Source organism: Propithecus coquereli, unplaced genomic scaffold (assembly GCF_000956105.1).
Source record: "Propithecus coquereli isolate 6110/MARCELLA unplaced genomic scaffold, Pcoq_1.0 Scaffold212, whole genome shotgun sequence".
NCBI lineage: Eukaryota > Metazoa > Chordata > Mammalia > Primates > Indriidae > Propithecus > Propithecus coquereli.
In genome coordinates, this window is record NW_012146301.1 from 985,261 (window position 1) to 1,002,179 (window position 16,919).

At 41.5% G+C, this 16,919-nt stretch overlaps 1 protein-coding gene across 1 annotated transcript in view; it reads right to left on the bottom strand.

Annotated features, from left to right (window-relative positions):
- The window catches only part of DOCK9 (dedicator of cytokinesis 9), a 310,670-nt gene that overhangs the window by 14,476 nt on the left and 279,275 nt on the right, over positions 1 to 16,919 (bottom strand). Inside the window, exons 42-49 of the mRNA XM_012644431.1 lie at positions 16,353 to 16,466; positions 16,016 to 16,231; positions 12,988 to 13,045; positions 10,473 to 10,579; positions 1,909 to 2,031; positions 1,085 to 1,198; positions 882 to 887; positions 387 to 422 (exon numbers count right to left, since the gene is read on the bottom strand). Of these exons, the coding sequence (XP_012499885.1) occupies positions 387 to 422; positions 882 to 887; positions 1,085 to 1,198; positions 1,909 to 2,031; positions 10,473 to 10,579; positions 12,988 to 13,045; positions 16,016 to 16,231; positions 16,353 to 16,466 (774 nt within the window). The remainder of the gene's footprint in view (positions 1 to 386; positions 423 to 881; positions 888 to 1,084; positions 1,199 to 1,908; positions 2,032 to 10,472; positions 10,580 to 12,987; positions 13,046 to 16,015; positions 16,232 to 16,352; positions 16,467 to 16,919) is intronic.

The window sequence follows — 16,919 nt, forward strand, 5'->3', positions numbered from 1 at the left end:
TTCAGTGCAAGTTATGTGAAGTTTGCATACATCCTATTTTACTTTACTGATGAGGAAAAATATTAAAGGCCTGTAGCGCAATATCAGAAAACACTTTCATCGTCAGCAGTCATCATCTGTTTTAACAGCAATGTTTGTCTGCAAGGCTCAGAATTGCATGGGAAGTGAAAAAGGTTGAAAATCAAAGTCTAGGCTGGGGTTAATATTTAAAATAAAATTTAAAAAAGTTTCTCATCTAAAATAAAAGAGAGAGAATGGTGCAAAACCAGTATATATTAAAAAAAAATGCAGGCTAACATAAAACAAAAAACACCCACATCAAACTAGGAGTTTAGATGCAGTCATTTCACTACATTACTTGCTTTTTAGACATTTACTGTAATTACCTCCACATCTGTTTCACTGTCTGTAAACTGGTATTGCTATAAAGTTATAAAAGACAATAACAGAATAAATTGAAGGTTATATAATGCTCACAGAAAACCACACACCCTAAATAAATGGATTATAACTTATATCATTTAATAATGTTAAAGATTTGAAGGTTAAAATTTAAGTAAAATTTAAATAAACCCTTTCATATAGAGTTTCTGAAATATTATAATAGTAAATATACTTGTGGAGATATTATATTATGAAAGCTAAAGATGAACAGGCACAAATGAAACCAGAAAGTCTTAATTGTGGTTTAAAACATGCAATGCGGATGTATAAGGAAACAGGTGATTTATTTCTGTAAATGGAATAAAATGTTAATTTTATTTTGGGGGGAAGTTTGTGATGACTAGACAGATATACATACAGACTTGAAAAGGAAACTTGCAAACCACACTGAAGTACCAAAGACACCACTAAGAACAGCTTATGGAGGAAGAACTTACCGCTGCCTTAAGAAAGTAATAAAGAAAAGACAGGAAGAAAGAAAAAAAGCAGAAAGTTTACTACTGAGGAAGAATCATACTAAATATGACAAATTCATCAAATTAGCGTTTATAGAAAACAGAGAATTTACAAGATATAACTTCATAGAGTTAAAAAAAATAAAAGGACTTCGGACAACCTACGGAATAGACGGGAGGCTCACCTGTCCGAAGAAGGCTACCCGGAAGTAGGTCCCTAGGAGCCTGCGGCCCGAGTGCATGACCTCAGTCACTTTGCTGTAGGCCCGGTGCAGTGTGTCATACAGATGGGCTAGCCTCTGGAAAACAGAACAAAACCCATTTCCTTCCCACCTGCAAACAGCAGAATCAATTTTAACATAACAATTATGTGATATCAGAGGTGAAAATTCCTCGAACTTGAGTAAAAAAATAAGAATATATTGTGACTGCACAACTTGTAGTGATCGTTTACGAATGGTAATGTTTCCTACCCAAAGGGCCAGCCTGCATATGAAGACCCATCAAGTTTCTACATTATAGTGAGCAAATTCTGTTTTCAAGTTATCGTGAGATGTTGGCGATGGTTCTCTGATGCCATTTTTATTAGTCTTTGCTTTTCTTACTCTGATATGCTAAGAGACACTGGATGAACTCCCAAGCCCAGGAAGGATGGAAGCGACACCATTTTCCCTACGCAGGTGGAGCAAGGGAGAGTTGTGAGGAAAAGGGTGGCTGGTGATCAACAAAACTCTGTTCATGGCAGCCTTTCAAAAGTGGAGTGTCAGGGTGATGACCAGTAGTTTGAGATGTGGGTGTCTGCACAGAGGTGGGGCCCAGGTATGTGTGATGCCTGATGACCCTTTGGAGGTGGTAACCGGTGACCACCTTTAGCCTAACATGGAGGGTCAGAGACCACAAGCTCATCACTGACCCGTGGCCTGCTGGCTCTCTTGGCGTGTAAGTAGGTCTGGGGTTATGTCACACCATTGTGCTCTCAAATAGGAAAAACAAAAAGCCACTCTGATACCTCAAAATCCCTCCGCTTCTCATAAATGGGGATGATGAGTTTATAGATGTCAGCGATCAGCTCATAGCGTTCAGCTTTCCAGAGCCCATCTGCACACTGCTCGAGCAGCTCCATCAGCACGTCCTGGGCAAAGGGGAGGGCAGAGAAGAGCATTATGGGAACATGGCATGGTACTCCTTGCAGAATATGTAACTGCTAAGACTGCTAGGAGAAGGATGAAAGGCTATCCTTCTCCAGCGAACTGCCTTTGAACCGTTGTCAAAAATTAACCAACCATATGTGTGTGGGTCTTTTTCTGGACTCTATCTTTTGTTCCACTGATATATGTGTCTATCCTTGTGCCAATACCACAAGGATATTTTTTGTTTTTTTTTTTGAGACAGAGTCTCACTCTTTTTGCCCGGGCTAGAGTGCCGTGGCGTCAGCCTAGCTCACAGCAAACTCAAACTCCTGGGCTCAAGCAATCCTTCTGCCTCAGCCTCCCGAGTAGCTGGGACTACAGGCATGCGCCACCATGCCCGGCTAATTTTTTCTATATATTTTTAGTTGTCCGATTAATTTTTTTCTATTTTTAGTAGAGACAGGGTCTTGCTCTTGCTCAGGCTGGTTTCGAACTCCTGAGCTCAAATAATCTGCCCGCCTCGGCCTCCCAGAGTGCTAGGATTACAGGCGTGAGCCACCGTGCCCGGCCCACAAGGATATTTTTGATGCTATTGTAATTAGTACTGTTTTTAAATTTTGACAACCTTTTTTTTCAAGGAAAGTACTTTAAGATAAAAGGAATTATAAAAAATAATCATTAACTATATAATGAAATTGTGGCATCTCTAAATGAGAAGATTGACTTTTGTACACTAATCTGATCTTCCTAAACTGAATCCTCAGTTTTAATAGCTTCTTTTGTAAATTCTTTGGTTTTTTTCTCCGTCACATAAGACAACTACGCCTTGTGTGAATACAAAAAGTTTTATTTTTTTTTCTTGCCTTACTACATTGGCTAGACCCCCAGCATGATGTTGAATCGAGCGATGAAAGTGGATATTCTTGTCTTGTTCCCAATTTTAGAGGGAAAGCATTCAGTCTTTCACCATTAAGTATAATGATAGCTGTAGTTTTTTTGTTGATAGTCTTTTTTTTTTTTTTTGAGGTTAAGGAAGTTTCTTTCTATGCAAGTTTTTTTTTCTTAAATCATGAATGGATGTTTAATTTTGTCAAATGCTTTTTCTGCATCTTCTGAAATGATCATATGGTTTTTCCTATTTATTGTATTGATATAGTGAATTACTTTGGTTTTCAAATGTTGAACCCACCATGACAATAAACCCCCTGGAATAAACCTCACTTGCATTTCTCTTTTTTATATATTGCTAGATTCGATTTGCAAATATTTGGTTAAGGGTTTCATAGTTGCTTTTTAAACATGTTTGTATCCTCTATAATACTATAAATGAAGGGCAAGCCCTGTGTTTTTCATTACTGGCCTAATGTTTCATTACAGGCCTAAGTTTTAAAGCAGAAAATAAACAGTTTTAAAGCAGTTGTAAATCAATTTATCAGAAAATACTATCTAAGCAAGACCATTTAACTCCTATGTCATATTTATAGCATACAGATCATAAAACTGCCATTGGTGCACCAGTGTTTATAAAAAGGTACAGCAGTTTTTTCATGTTTTTATTGTAGGCCTCATTAAGTGCAAACACCAAAGCCAGACATGTGTAGTAACCACCATGATAGCCATAGTCAAAGAAGAAATCAGAAAAGGTTCTAACACCATCTCTTTTCTTTTGCATTGTATTACAAAGATGTACATCTTTCTTAGTTTTGTCTCAAATCTTTTCCAATGGACAATCGATCCATGCTAAGCACGACAAAATTTTACAATGCTTTCCATGCTCCTCTGGTTATAAAAAGCTTAAGAAAAGTATAAGAATAAAACTTGTACAATGTCTACATCAATATGCTTATTTTTCCAAATTTGTAAAAATGGGGAATGTATCATGGGTGGAACCTCATAGGTGTCTGTGAGCATCAAATAAAACTCTACCCATCAAAATGCTCTGAAAACTGTAAATTCTGTATGGTATTGCACAGGCCAATTAAACAAACCTCCCTTATTACAACCATCATTTTCTACTTTGTATTCATTAAATAAAAACCCTTACTTCTACTGTGCTACATAATACACCACAGTGCCTGCCACCTGTCCGGCGGGGAGAAAGACCCCTGGAGAGGTTATACAAGATGGTGGCGGGTGCACCCATGATGCACTGTGAAGTACTAGGGTGCCGAGAGGAGCAGCATCCGCCTAGCAATGAGGGGAAGGGCAGCGTGGAAAGCTGGACAAAGTGGTGGCGGACTGTCTGAAAGGAGGATCAGGAATTAGTGAGGAGAAGCTGAAGGTGGGAGTGGGAACAGGACGACCCAGAGGAGCAGTCCAGGTGGCAGGAGTAGCCTGGGCAAAGGCAGGGCGTGAGGGATTTGCAAGTAGTCTGAGGGGCCAGAGTATAAAATCTGAGGTCGGGAGGTGGGAAGGAGTAAGCATACATTGAACTGGCACACTCAGAGCTTCCTGTGTCAGAAGTAAATTAATAATTAAATGTAGATAATTTTACAGGGCATGAAACACATGTGGCCATACCTCAACTACCACAACGGACAATGAACTATTACAGCAGGAAGATATTATTAATGATTTTCAAATGATGGTCTGTGTGTCCAAGTAAGGTACCTACGTACAGCAGCCTTTCAGGTATATTTTAAATAGCTCTAGATTTAGTCCATAAATATATATCAAATAGAATTATGGATAGTTTCCTGGGTCAGATTTTTTTTTTTATCAACAATAGAAATTTCTCACTTCAGAAGTTCTTAACTGATAGACAGATTTGACTATGTGCTATTTCTACTCTTGTTTAGTCAAATTAGAAACAGGTAGAAATTTTAATAACAATGAAATCTAAATTCAAGTAGCATATGAGTATTGATATATGATATAATATGTATGATATGATACATATTGATAATTGAGTTCCTTATGGGCAAACCTATTATATTTGGTACAAAAAAATGAACTTCAACCAGGGATATTCCCCAGAATGGTTGGGAAATGAATAAATTTGATAAAGTGAATAAAATCGAGTAAATATTATCAAATAAGTAACACAATTTGATGGTTATCAATAATTAGAAAATTTAACATGTCATCAACTTTTATACTCTACTTAACATTATCTTCCTTTCTGATTCTGAAGCCACTCAAAATCTGTAGTTATCTGTCCAAATATCACTTACTATTGTAAAGAATTACATACTTACTATTATAGTATGTAATATATACTATAAAAAGGAGAGTTGGTACAGATTTTACCTAATAAAAAACTGAAAATGGCTTTTATATAAAAAAAAGGTAACTCCTTCTCTCATAGAGTGTGGACTACCCAACATCAAAGCTTAATTTAGTAAGGTAAATTATTCAAACTGAGGTCAAGTCTATACCTAGACCTTTACAGCTGCATTGAGTAACAAATCTTTGAATAGACATAACCAGTAATCACAGACAGTTAAGTTTGAGAGACCACATGTCAACATAAAATTTTACAGGGTCATAAAACTAAGACACAGTAACTAAACATTGGAGCATATATGAATAATATTCTCAGCAAAATTCTACTTATTCATTTACTTTGAATTCTCAGCAATCACTGCACCTGAAAACCAAAATGAATCCAGACAATGGCCAGACAGTGGTAACCTTGGAAGGCAGTCATACAGCATGCCTGATGGTTTTACTACCTTGTTTAAAATGTAAATGCCAAGATATCTTTTTCTAAATTATTGACATAGTCAAAGAACTGTAAGTAATAACTGGTAGGGAAAAAAAACCTCAATGAACTCTATGCATCCGGAAAGTATGCATTTTATGATGTTTGACTAGACTTGAAAAAATCTCGGTACACCAAGTTCTTAAGCCACTGAGGAAGCTTTTTAAAATGCAATTAGCCAGGCCCATTTTAAAGTGTGCCACAGTGATGCAATCAAAGGCACTAAGCATCTGTCTGTGGAAATAGCACACTAATGCTGTGTATGTGCATGCACAAAAACGCCTGCATGAGCCTGTTTGTGCAGTGTTATTTAAACTTTTTTCATTTAGATGCCATTTGCTTCATCTCAGGATTGGTTAATTTAATTTAATTGGCCTTATCTATGAAGCTAAATGTTGTCTCTATTATCTACCATTTGAGAAAAACTGTAAACGTGTGAGCTGGCTCGAGGAATGGCTAGAATGCACATCCTTTCACAATGAAGCAGGGTGATATGTGGTGGCATCAGGCAAAGGCAGAGCAGTCACACAAGTTCCACCGGCCGAGTTCCCTACTACCGTGACTGCCACTGTGAATCGTTATACTAGTGGGGACACGCTTTGAAACTTCCACGGTTCCAAGAGCTTTGCCAGTCAAGGAAAAGTGGATGGTGACATGGCTCTACAGGGCTACAATCCCCAAGCTTAGATGAGAAATGAACAGTAATCATAGACTGCGTTCTGCTGATACTGCCATCTCCTGGAACGTAAACATTTATGTTTCTTACTGGCGGCTGTTTCTGAATAGAAACAATTTTGGCTCAGAGAAGCCAGAGACTTGCCTTGCTAAGTTAATGTAATGTTTATCATACCCAATGGAGATTCTGTAATGGCAATAAAACAACAGTTTCATGTGTTAAATATAGCCAATTCTTGTTATACAAGGTAGGTATGTTCTATAAAGTCACCATGAATTAGTGAATACCAGCCTATTTTCTGGGGAAAACACAGGGTTGGGTTCCTGCAAGCCTCTGGTTACAATGTTTTCCTCAAGAGATCAATACATAAGCCTGTTTTATGTGTTTCTGTTTAAAGATACCTAATTAAATACTGCTGATTCACTAATATCAAATTCATGGCCAACCGCACTAGAACTTACGCCTGAGCGAAGCTTATATCACGCATGTACAGAACATTGCGGCCTTCTTGTGCTGGGAACCCTAGACCTGTAGTCCCCAAGCCCCAGGTCGAGGACCGGTCCGGAGAGCTCCACTGGCCACGTCCCCTCCCCCATCCTGTCTGTGGAAAAATTGTCTTCCATGAAACTGGTCCCTGGTGCCAAAAAGGCTGGGGACCGCTGCCCTAGACAGCACTTCAGCACTACACTTGGGGCCATTTTCAACAACAAAATCCAAAAAAATGTGAAAAACATGGCATTAAACAGACGACGGAAAGAACACGTGTTCACAGTATGAGAGCTGCGACGAGAAGGCAGAGTGTTACCTTGTTCAACCTCAGCAGGAAATGTGTGTGTGGAGTGGCTCAAATTATTTGCTGTTCTGAGCATATCCCTGAATACCACAAAAGCACACAAGTATTGATTTTGGAGTTATAAAGAAATTTTAGCAGGTAGGCAGATAATGAGGATCGACTGCATTTTCCATGTCCCCCTCTGGAGGCCTTCTCGGCCCCGTTCTCCCAGCTCTGCACTCAGGACTGCTGCCTGCACGAAGGTTCCCCTCGCTCTGGCTCTGACTGAGGGAGGCCCAGCAGGTGGGAGGGCAGCAGGAGAGTGGGGTGGGTGATCACTCCCTCCCTCCCTGTAGGGTGTCCTCAGAAGCCTACTGGAGCCCACAGGTCCGGTCAGGCGGCTCCTCTGTGCAGTTTCTCCCTCTCTCTCTTCACCCCTCAGGTCAAGGGGGGAAAACCAGCTGCTGCTAACCTCAGGGGGACTGCAACATTCTTTGCTGGTTTCTCTAAATCCTCTCTGAACTTTTATTAACAGACTCTTTATTAGACTTTCTTGAATTTCCCAAGAGTGCCATCTGCACCCTTCCAGGCCCCTGGTCCTGTATCAGTTAACGAGGGAGGGATCTCAAAACTGCACCCTTAGAACTGGGAACTCAGAATTCTTCAATCTGCACAGGCTCGGATTTGTGAAACAAACTGTAATTATAGGAGATTTCTCTTTATCTAATCAAAAGCAGCTGGGATTCTGCTCTTCAGATCAAAGAAGGTGGAACTGGTGTCAATAAACTCATCTGAGGCCTGCTGCTAAGAGAATCGAGTATTTTTAGGTAATGTTCCTAAAAAATTCATTTTAGGAGGGTATCTAAGGCACTGAATTATATCTGATAATGTAGATTAAAAGGGCAATGAATTTTATTAAACTGTGTTATCCACTTATTTCCTGTCAGCTTTTCCCAAAATTCCTTCTTCTCTAGCACTAGAGACTTTCATCTTTCTTTTTCTTGCAACATCCTGGTAGCCATTCACCATCAGCAAAATGTGCATGGCGATTTCTGTTTTCCTGTCTATTAGAACACACGTTACTCTTTCCACTCCCCACTAGTTTCAATCTTGACGTGCAGGGCTTGCTCAGGACTTTACAACCCCACTGTGTTACATCCCCATCATCACAGATCGTCATGTACTATGGACCTTGTTAAAGATTTACCAAGTTTATACTTCAAGGACAGGGTGGCAAATCCATATTCTGAAAACAGCTGATAAAGTGATCCTTGTCACAGGCTTAATTATTACTCAGAGGGGGTGCCATTCACACATTTCCCCCGCAATGTCTGTACTTGATCTCAATAGGCTCTAGCAACTATTTCAGCCTATTACTTAATCAGATGAGCAAACTCAGGCTTCATTTTATCATTCCTGTGAGTAGGTTACTGGAAACTGTTTACTTTTACATCTTTAATTGTTCTTAGCATCACTTCTTTCTTTATCTAATTGCAAACAAAGTGGTACGCCCTGGAGGTCTGATCTGGCACAGGGATGTGAGGGTGGTTTCCTCAGGAGACAGTGCAGTCATGCCTCTTCTCAGGGAAGAACTCAGTCAAAATTCACCTTGAAATGAGGAGTTCAAAGCCAAGAGCATGCAGGCCTTGTTCTCTCCGTGATAGGTTTCACACTTGAGAGTAAAAAGTAAATAAATCACCATCTGTCCAGGCATTTTATGTTGGAGATACAGAGGAAATGCTAACACCACATAACAACCAACTTGCTTCTTTTTTTCCAGGATGCTTAGAAAACTTTATGGTGGTTAAAATTATTTTAATATTTAAACATGAAGTACACTCTTTTCTCCTGCTTAGTTTTTAATTTTGAGGGCCATTTGACCCTAGATAATTTACAGCAGTGGGTTCTTAAACTTTCTGAACTTAAGACCCCTTTATAGATCTTAAAAATTACTGAGGACTCCAAAGAACTTTTGTTTACGTAGATGTTCTCTTTCAATCTTTACAGTATTAGAAATGAAAACTGAAAAAAAAATGTAAAAAGATTTACTTTTTCATTAAATTCAAACAATAAACCTATTACATAGTAATTTTTTAACAAGAAGAATAATGGCATTTTCAAAAAGAACAAAAAGAGAGGGAGGAGGAAGAGTACCTTTTTTTACATGTTTAATGCCTGACTTTGTGCGTGAAACCTGAATTCTCATCCCGTCTGTGTTCAATCTGTTTGAGATGTTGTGGGTTGAGGTAGACAAAGAAAACCCAGCCTCGTGCAGACACAGTTGGAAAAGTAAAAGGCCTCAAAAAGGCCCTGAAAGGGTCCCAGGACCACACTCAAGAGAACTGATTTATGGACTGGTTGACGTCATGGAGGATGTTTGTTCAAGGGCGCTCCTGACTGGCATGAAACGGCCGGCAGCCACACCGTTAACTGCGTGCCAGCCCACCACCGCCCTGTGGCGCAGGATAAACCAACACAGACAGGAGCAGAAGGTAGTTACTCCTCCTCTGCTGTTCCTTCCCTCCGCATGAAGACTCGGACAACTTCATTTTTCCTTAAAAGATGAGCAGGATTACAGAGCTTTCCCTTGACCATTTTGTTCTGCTCTGGGCCTGCACAGCCCTTCTGGCAGAAATTCACGGGAAAGGAAAATAGTGAGTGTGAGCAGAAAACCGGCATTTATTCACATTCTTATCTTTATTTCAAAACTCTCCAGTTACAGATAAGTGGCCTCAAGCCTATCTTGTTTTGGCAAGAAATTTGCAGAAATTGTTACAATGATCTCCATGGGGGTTGGGAGAGGATGGTCTATTTCCTAAGGCCCTCAGGATCGGGCCGCAGCACACAAGCGGAGGCAGGAACTGTGGCCCTAAACAGGGGCTGCTCTGGCCACGAGCCCAGTCTGAACTCTCATATCTTTGAGTGTGGTCCTGGGGGAGATGACAAGTGTTGGAGGCACCAATTTAAAAGTCAGATTAAAACAGCCATAAAACTCATGAGCCAGAGAAATTAATTTCTAGAAAGAATGAGAAACTTTATGGTGAATATATTGGACCTGTTGCTAGAAGTGCTCAAGCCCTCAGCTTCACTTCACTGTGATCCGGCCCCTCCCACCCTCTTTCCAGAGAAAAGGAAGCATTCCTAGAAAGGGGGAATGGCAGGAGCTCCTGCTGCTCTGTTTCGGAGCTCAGCGTGCTAGCGGCCGGGAGACAAGCCTGGAGTGACATGCCGGCTGCGGGCAGGCTCCCAGAAGTCCGAGTCCTTGAACACTCACCTGAGTGCGAGCACTCACCTCGTTGAAATGGACGTCCTGCATCCCGACGTCTTCCATCATGGAGGCCTCCTCGTCTATGTTCGGGGTGATGACCCTGAAGGCTGTGCATCCCTGTCTACACATGCCTGGGAATTGAGGGAGCAGTGGAGAGAGCCAGAGTGAGGAACCGGCATGTGGGTGAATCTCGCGGGTTCTTTCTGCCCTGTGTGTGTCTGTGTTGAACGAAATAACTGACTCCGAACTCTCTAGGTGTCAGGCCAGCATTCACGTGGGCATGTGGGGGCCACATGTGCTTTTCTTCATTCACTTCCCATGCGGAGCCCTCACCTCCTGCACTTTTTTGTCCCTTAATTTTTAGCCCACCTTTATTAAAATGTGTGCAATCTTTAAATAAACTGTACGTCAACTGAGAAATAGGTATTCAATCAAATTAATAGCAAAATATTAATAGCACATAAATGAAAATTTGATTTGGTTAAGATGGCCCATGCTCAGATACCAAGAAATGTAAAGAAGCCAAAGCCCATAAAAGAGAAATGTATGACTCAAAAGTAACTGCTTCCTTCAAACTGTCATCTCACCCACTCTGGCCAGGGGAAAACACATGACACAGATTAGAACTTCCCTTCCTCCTTCCTGAGGCAGTCTGTAAAACCCAGCTGTAACTCAACAGTGGCTGCTATGAGTGGACAGGCTGCCTTAACTTGTCCCCACGCCAGCCACCTCGGGGTGAGCAGGGGCCTTTTTCTCCATGTAACTGAGGAGCTGGACCAACAGAAAGCACAGATGCTGCAGGGGCCCAGGCACTCTGATTGTCTGAGGGGCACTGGTGTAAGCGTGGAGGTGGGAATTGATCTCTGGGATACGGATAAATTCCTTAAGCAACGACAGCCTATTTGGGGCCTTTACTCATCTTGGCGTCATTGGGCAACAGCTTCAAGTCAGCTGGACAATGTCAGCTGTGCAAAAGGCTCATGTGAAGGACTGGAAATGTTCCGCTACTCTATTACGAGATGCCTGTCCACAATAAAACAAAACAGAAGTCAGAACTTGAACTGAGACCTCCCATATCTAGGGAAAAGGAGGAACACAGGGTATTTTAAAATCAAGCCTTAAAAAAGTTGATTCTAGTCAGAGATTTTTCTGCTGCACACGGATCCAGGTTTCCATGCCATTCATAGGTTATCTAGCATCTCTGTCACTATCCTGGTTTAGCCTTGCTTTTATTTTTTTATATGGAGACAAGAGTCCCTAATGAAAAGCATTGATCTAGGAGCTTTAGGATACATTAACATACAAAACATAAAATGATAAAAACCAACCACCATGCTTTAGGCTATCATATAACTCAGCTCCAATGCAATAACGAAAATGGTGGCCAAAGTGCCTTCCTCTCGTGCCCACAGGAATAGATGGCCAGCCCACTGGAGAGCCCAGGAGAAGGGAGGGAAGGAGAATGAAGTCTGTCCATGCAAAGTTGAAAGGGAAAATCCCCGCACCATTGAACGGCATGTGACAGAGCAGGAGGGGCCCCTGGGGGCCGGGTTGACCCTCAGGCTCACCTGCCCGGCTCCTCCTCTGGCAGGTGCCATGGCTGCAGGGGAAGAGGGGCGGCCCCCGCCGAGGCGCTATATCTGCTTCTAAACGTGAGGAAACGTACCACCTGATGAACAGTCTCATGGCAAACAGCACTGGTGTTACATGAACACGGAGCCCTTCTATTGGGCTCTGATATTCCATACCAAATAGCCAGCTATACCAGAAATATACATTCTGTGGCCTCAGCATCTATGGTTTTACACAATTTCTCACTTTGTGAATAGACTCCTCATTAGCCCACACCTAGTGTTCTCTAATATTACATGTGCAGACGGCTACCATTTCTAAGAATCTGAAGATTCCAAAAACAAATGCCACTGTTGGGGGCTGTGTTGATTTTGAAATGGAAATGAGCACCTGGGATTTAACTAAAAGGAACCCGTGGAAGAGTTCAGGGCCTGCTAATCTGGGAACAACCGGGTAATGCACAGAGGAGCATCCCCGGCCCCCTCTCCCTCCACTGGGAGGCGAGGTGTCCACCAGCGAGGCTGCCTTCTCACACAACAACGCCAGCTGGGCTGCATTCCGGAAAATGCTGTCTGATAATCTCCTGTTACAACTTTTTGATTGGTAAACATTAGTATAGCTCCAGTGGGAACTGCCTTAAGAGAAAATAAAATCTTTTCAGCTCCAGATTGGCCAGTCAGGGACACCCAGATGCAAAGCTCATTAACTAGTTTTTGTAGGATGGAAACATTAAAAGAGGTTCCGTGACAACATACCATCTACTTTTCTCTTTAATACTGGCATTTCTGCTGTGCCTACCAAATCAAGCAAATGTCATGTCAGGGAATAAAACAATGAACATACATCACATACACACAACCCCCCCACCCCCCACCCCAGCTTCGAATCTTCCTGAATGGCTCTCACTTGTCTCTGCTGCTTTGTACAGTTTTATACTCATTTCATAAAACGCAGGATAATTCCTTACCTTTTCGTGTGAGATATTCTGCCACCAGGGCTGTTACGTGAACATAGCACATTGCTGCCTATGATAAAAGACACATGCCTCAGAATCACCATTTACAAGAGCACGTCGTCATGCTCACAGACAGAAATCTACTGAATGCATGTACTTAGATCTTGGGGAATCAACTAGTATTTCTATAGGTGATATCTTCTGAAAAAAGTGGAACCACTCACATAAACTGAAAATTTGAAAATAATTGGTAATTGAGACAAAATAGCAGTAAATTTGCTAAGGCTTGTTTCTAATTAGAATTATTACATTTTAATGTAGATGATAAAACAGCATTTTGTTCTAATGCTAATATTCCTAATATTTCTGCATCATTTCTCTTAAAGCGAAAAGAGGACCATTTGAAGAGAAGGCACATTCCTTAGATTCTGAGAGAATGGCTCAAATTTCAAATTCTAATATATTTTTCTCTTGACTTAAAAAATGAACAGGCTGTAATTTTTTCCAAACATAGAATTCTAAATAAAAATCCTAATTCGATCTTAAATGGGTAACACTACAAATATGTTAAAATGAAAGAAAGAATAAAAACTAAATTACTTTCACCAAGTTGCCATGGTATTATAAAAATCAAAGATAGCTGTTGGAAGTGAACCCAGTGTAAGGTTCTAATGCATGAGACCCTGTTCCTGCCAGCTGGGTGGCCACCACCATGTGGTACCCTCATCCAGGGCCTCGCCCCTAACTAGCCACACACCAGCAAAGACTGCTCGATGTGCATGTGTGTGTAAATACACATCGGCAGCACAGCATGCACTCTGAGCCATGCAGAGAAAAGTCTGTTAGAGAATTAGAATTATGCTGCTGCCGATCTGCAGAGGCAGGGAATTTGTTCCTTCCATCATATAACCCTCTCCACAGTACACGTCAGGAGGGTGTGCACAAAACAGCCAGGCGAATACGTGACAGTTCACCGAGCAACTACACAAAACCAGATGTGGCTGGGCAAAAAGAAATCTTGTAAATTAGCTGCTTTAGTCCCCTATTTACAGGGTGTACTGGGTTGGATAGCATCCCCCCTAAATTCATATCCTTCCTGGAACCTCAGAATGTGATGTTATTTGGAAACAGTGTTGTGGTAGACGTAAATAGTTAAGACGAGGTCATACTGGTGTACAGTGGGCCCTAAATTCAATATGACTGGTGTCATAAGAGGAGGAAAGGAGACACAGGGACACAGGCTCATGGGAGAGAATGCCATGTGACCATGGAGGCAGAGACTGGAGTGACTCATCTACAAGCCAAGGAACATCAAGGATTGTTGGCAACATGAGATCTAAAGAGACAGGCATGGAACAGATGTTCCCTCAGAATATTCAGAGAGAGTGTGGCCCTGGTGACATCTTGATTTAGGACTTCCAGCCTCCAGAACTGTGAGAGAATAAATTTCTTTTGTTATAATCCATGCAGTTTTTGGTACTTTGTTATGGCAGCCACAGGAAACTAACACACAGAGAAAATAACTGAAACAGCTGAAGTTCAGTGAGTTCTTTTTTTTTTTTTTTAAAGAGACCTGGGGGCAGGGCATGGTGGCTCATGCCTTTAACCCCAGCACTTTGGAGACAACAGAGCAAGATCATGTCTCTAATAAAAAGAAATAATAAATAAATAAGTAAATAAATAAATGAATGAGACCTGGGCCACACAAATCATTAAAAAAATCTTAGGCTGGGCACGGCGGCTCACGCCTATAATCCTAGCACTCTGGGAGGCCGAAGTGGGCAGATCATTTGAGCTCAGGAGTTCGAGACCAGCCTGAGCAAGAGCGACTCCATCTCTACTAAAAATAGAAAGAAATTAGCTGGACAACTAAAAATATATAGAAAAAATTAGCCGGGCATGGTGGTGCGTGCCTGTAGTCCCAGCTACTTGAGTGACTCAGGCAGTAGGATCGCTTGAGCCCAGGAGTTTGAGGTTGCTGTCAGAGAGGCTGACGCCACGGCACTCTACCTAGCCTGGGGAACAAAGGAAACTCTGTCTCAAAAAAAAAAAAAAAAAAAACTTAAATTCTGAGAATGATAGAAAAATTACTACTAACTACTACCACCACTGCTTAGTAACTCCTTTTTGTTATGGCTAATGTGTAGTTTATATTACATTTATGGTGAAATAACTGTCATGTTATATGTACTTTTTAGCACACTGGACTTCTTGAAAGTAAATATGTAAAAAAAAAAAAAAACGGTAAATTTTTCTGACTTAGAACATAGTTTTACTAATTTAAATAGCTATAGAAGTTTCAAAGTCAAAGCTCACTTGCTTTAGTAATACTGTTGATCCTAACAGTACTGGTACCTAAATGCCTCAGGTATAGATCCTGAAGTTCTCATGGGAACATGGAACCTGCCCTATAGCCTACTGTTTTTAATTCCCCATTTTATAGATAATGTCATCCAATCACCGAGGGGTTAAAAAACTGGCTCAATGTCACAGAGTCGGTAAATATGGGATTTTGGATTCAAAGTCTGTCTCTGGAGTCCACACACCCAACTCCCAGCCACGCAGTATATATACTTATTGCAACATGTCAGCTCTGCACAGAAGGGAATGCTCGAATATCTACTGCACCCACAAAAGGAGATGGACCACCTCAAAAAGGGGAAAGTGATGTCCTATCATTACCTTAATAATAGGAAAAATTAGTTTTACCATAAAATAGCTGAATTTTAGAACTACGGAAGAGTTTTGATGCAGAATTTGATGTGTATTTTAATCAGCAGGCAACTATATGAATGTGTATTCTTAAGAGCTTTCAAACGATGTTCTTCTGCAACAAAAATAATCCCTTATGATTTGTTTTAAATTATCGAAATATCCAGATAATTATGAGGTCACCCTAAGCCTAATACTATTTAAAGTATTGCCTATTTTTAATTCCCTGTTTTCGATGGAGGGGGCAATTTTCCTCAAAACTGGCTTCATTTAGTGAATGGGGCATCACTTTTCTCAAAAACCCGCGTCAAGCGGCTGGCAGGGGTACCTCTGAGAGATCCCCGTTTTTGACGTGGATCCTGGCCATGCTGTCGAGCCACGTCTTCCTGAGCTCGGGGGTGCTGGCGTAGGACTTGGCTAGACTGTACTGGAGGTCCACCAGCATCTCCGGGTCATTCTCATGCTCCTTCATCTGGGCGGTGGCCATCAGAACCGTGCGTATCCTTTTGGTCAAGTCCTTCACGTCGGAGGAGAAGCTGGTGTGCTAAAGCAAGGGTGGAAGAAGGAAGGACACGTGGAGCTGTCTGCTTTCGCCTGTCCACACGCACCTCAGAGGACGAGGCAGAGTCTTGGGGTGAAAACGAACACAGGGCCGCGCCACCCACCTTGATCAGACGGTCACTGTTGGCGCAGTTGTTGATGATGGACAGGGACTGCTGGAATCTGGTTCCCCCAATGCCGACGACATCTGCTATCAGCTGGCTGACGGAAATAATGACCTAGGGACACACAAATGCCAGCAAATCAATTCCCCTTCAAATGACTGCCCAGGCCAGGTTTCTGTGTCCAGGTAGGAGGTGCCTGGGGACAGGGTGAAGGTGGGATGCTTTGAGCAGGGATCACTCCAGACTAGGAAACGAGGTCAGGGGCATTTTTTCCCCATTTTAAGAATTATTCCAGAAGGTGATTTTGCTATCCCTAAGTATTTCATTTGCAAAGCTAAATGCTAATGAGGAGACTATAGGAGAAGGAGGATCAGCTCACCTCATACCACTTGGATACTTACTTACCTATTACCTTCTCTAATAAAATGAAGACCTTACTATTTATCACCTCAGTTTTCAGTTTGAACTTACATGTATTAAACAAGCAATAGGTAGATTTCCTTTTGCATTTTTATCAGAAAATATGTACATACTGACTGTGCAACAGGGGACACTGCCTTTTTTTGG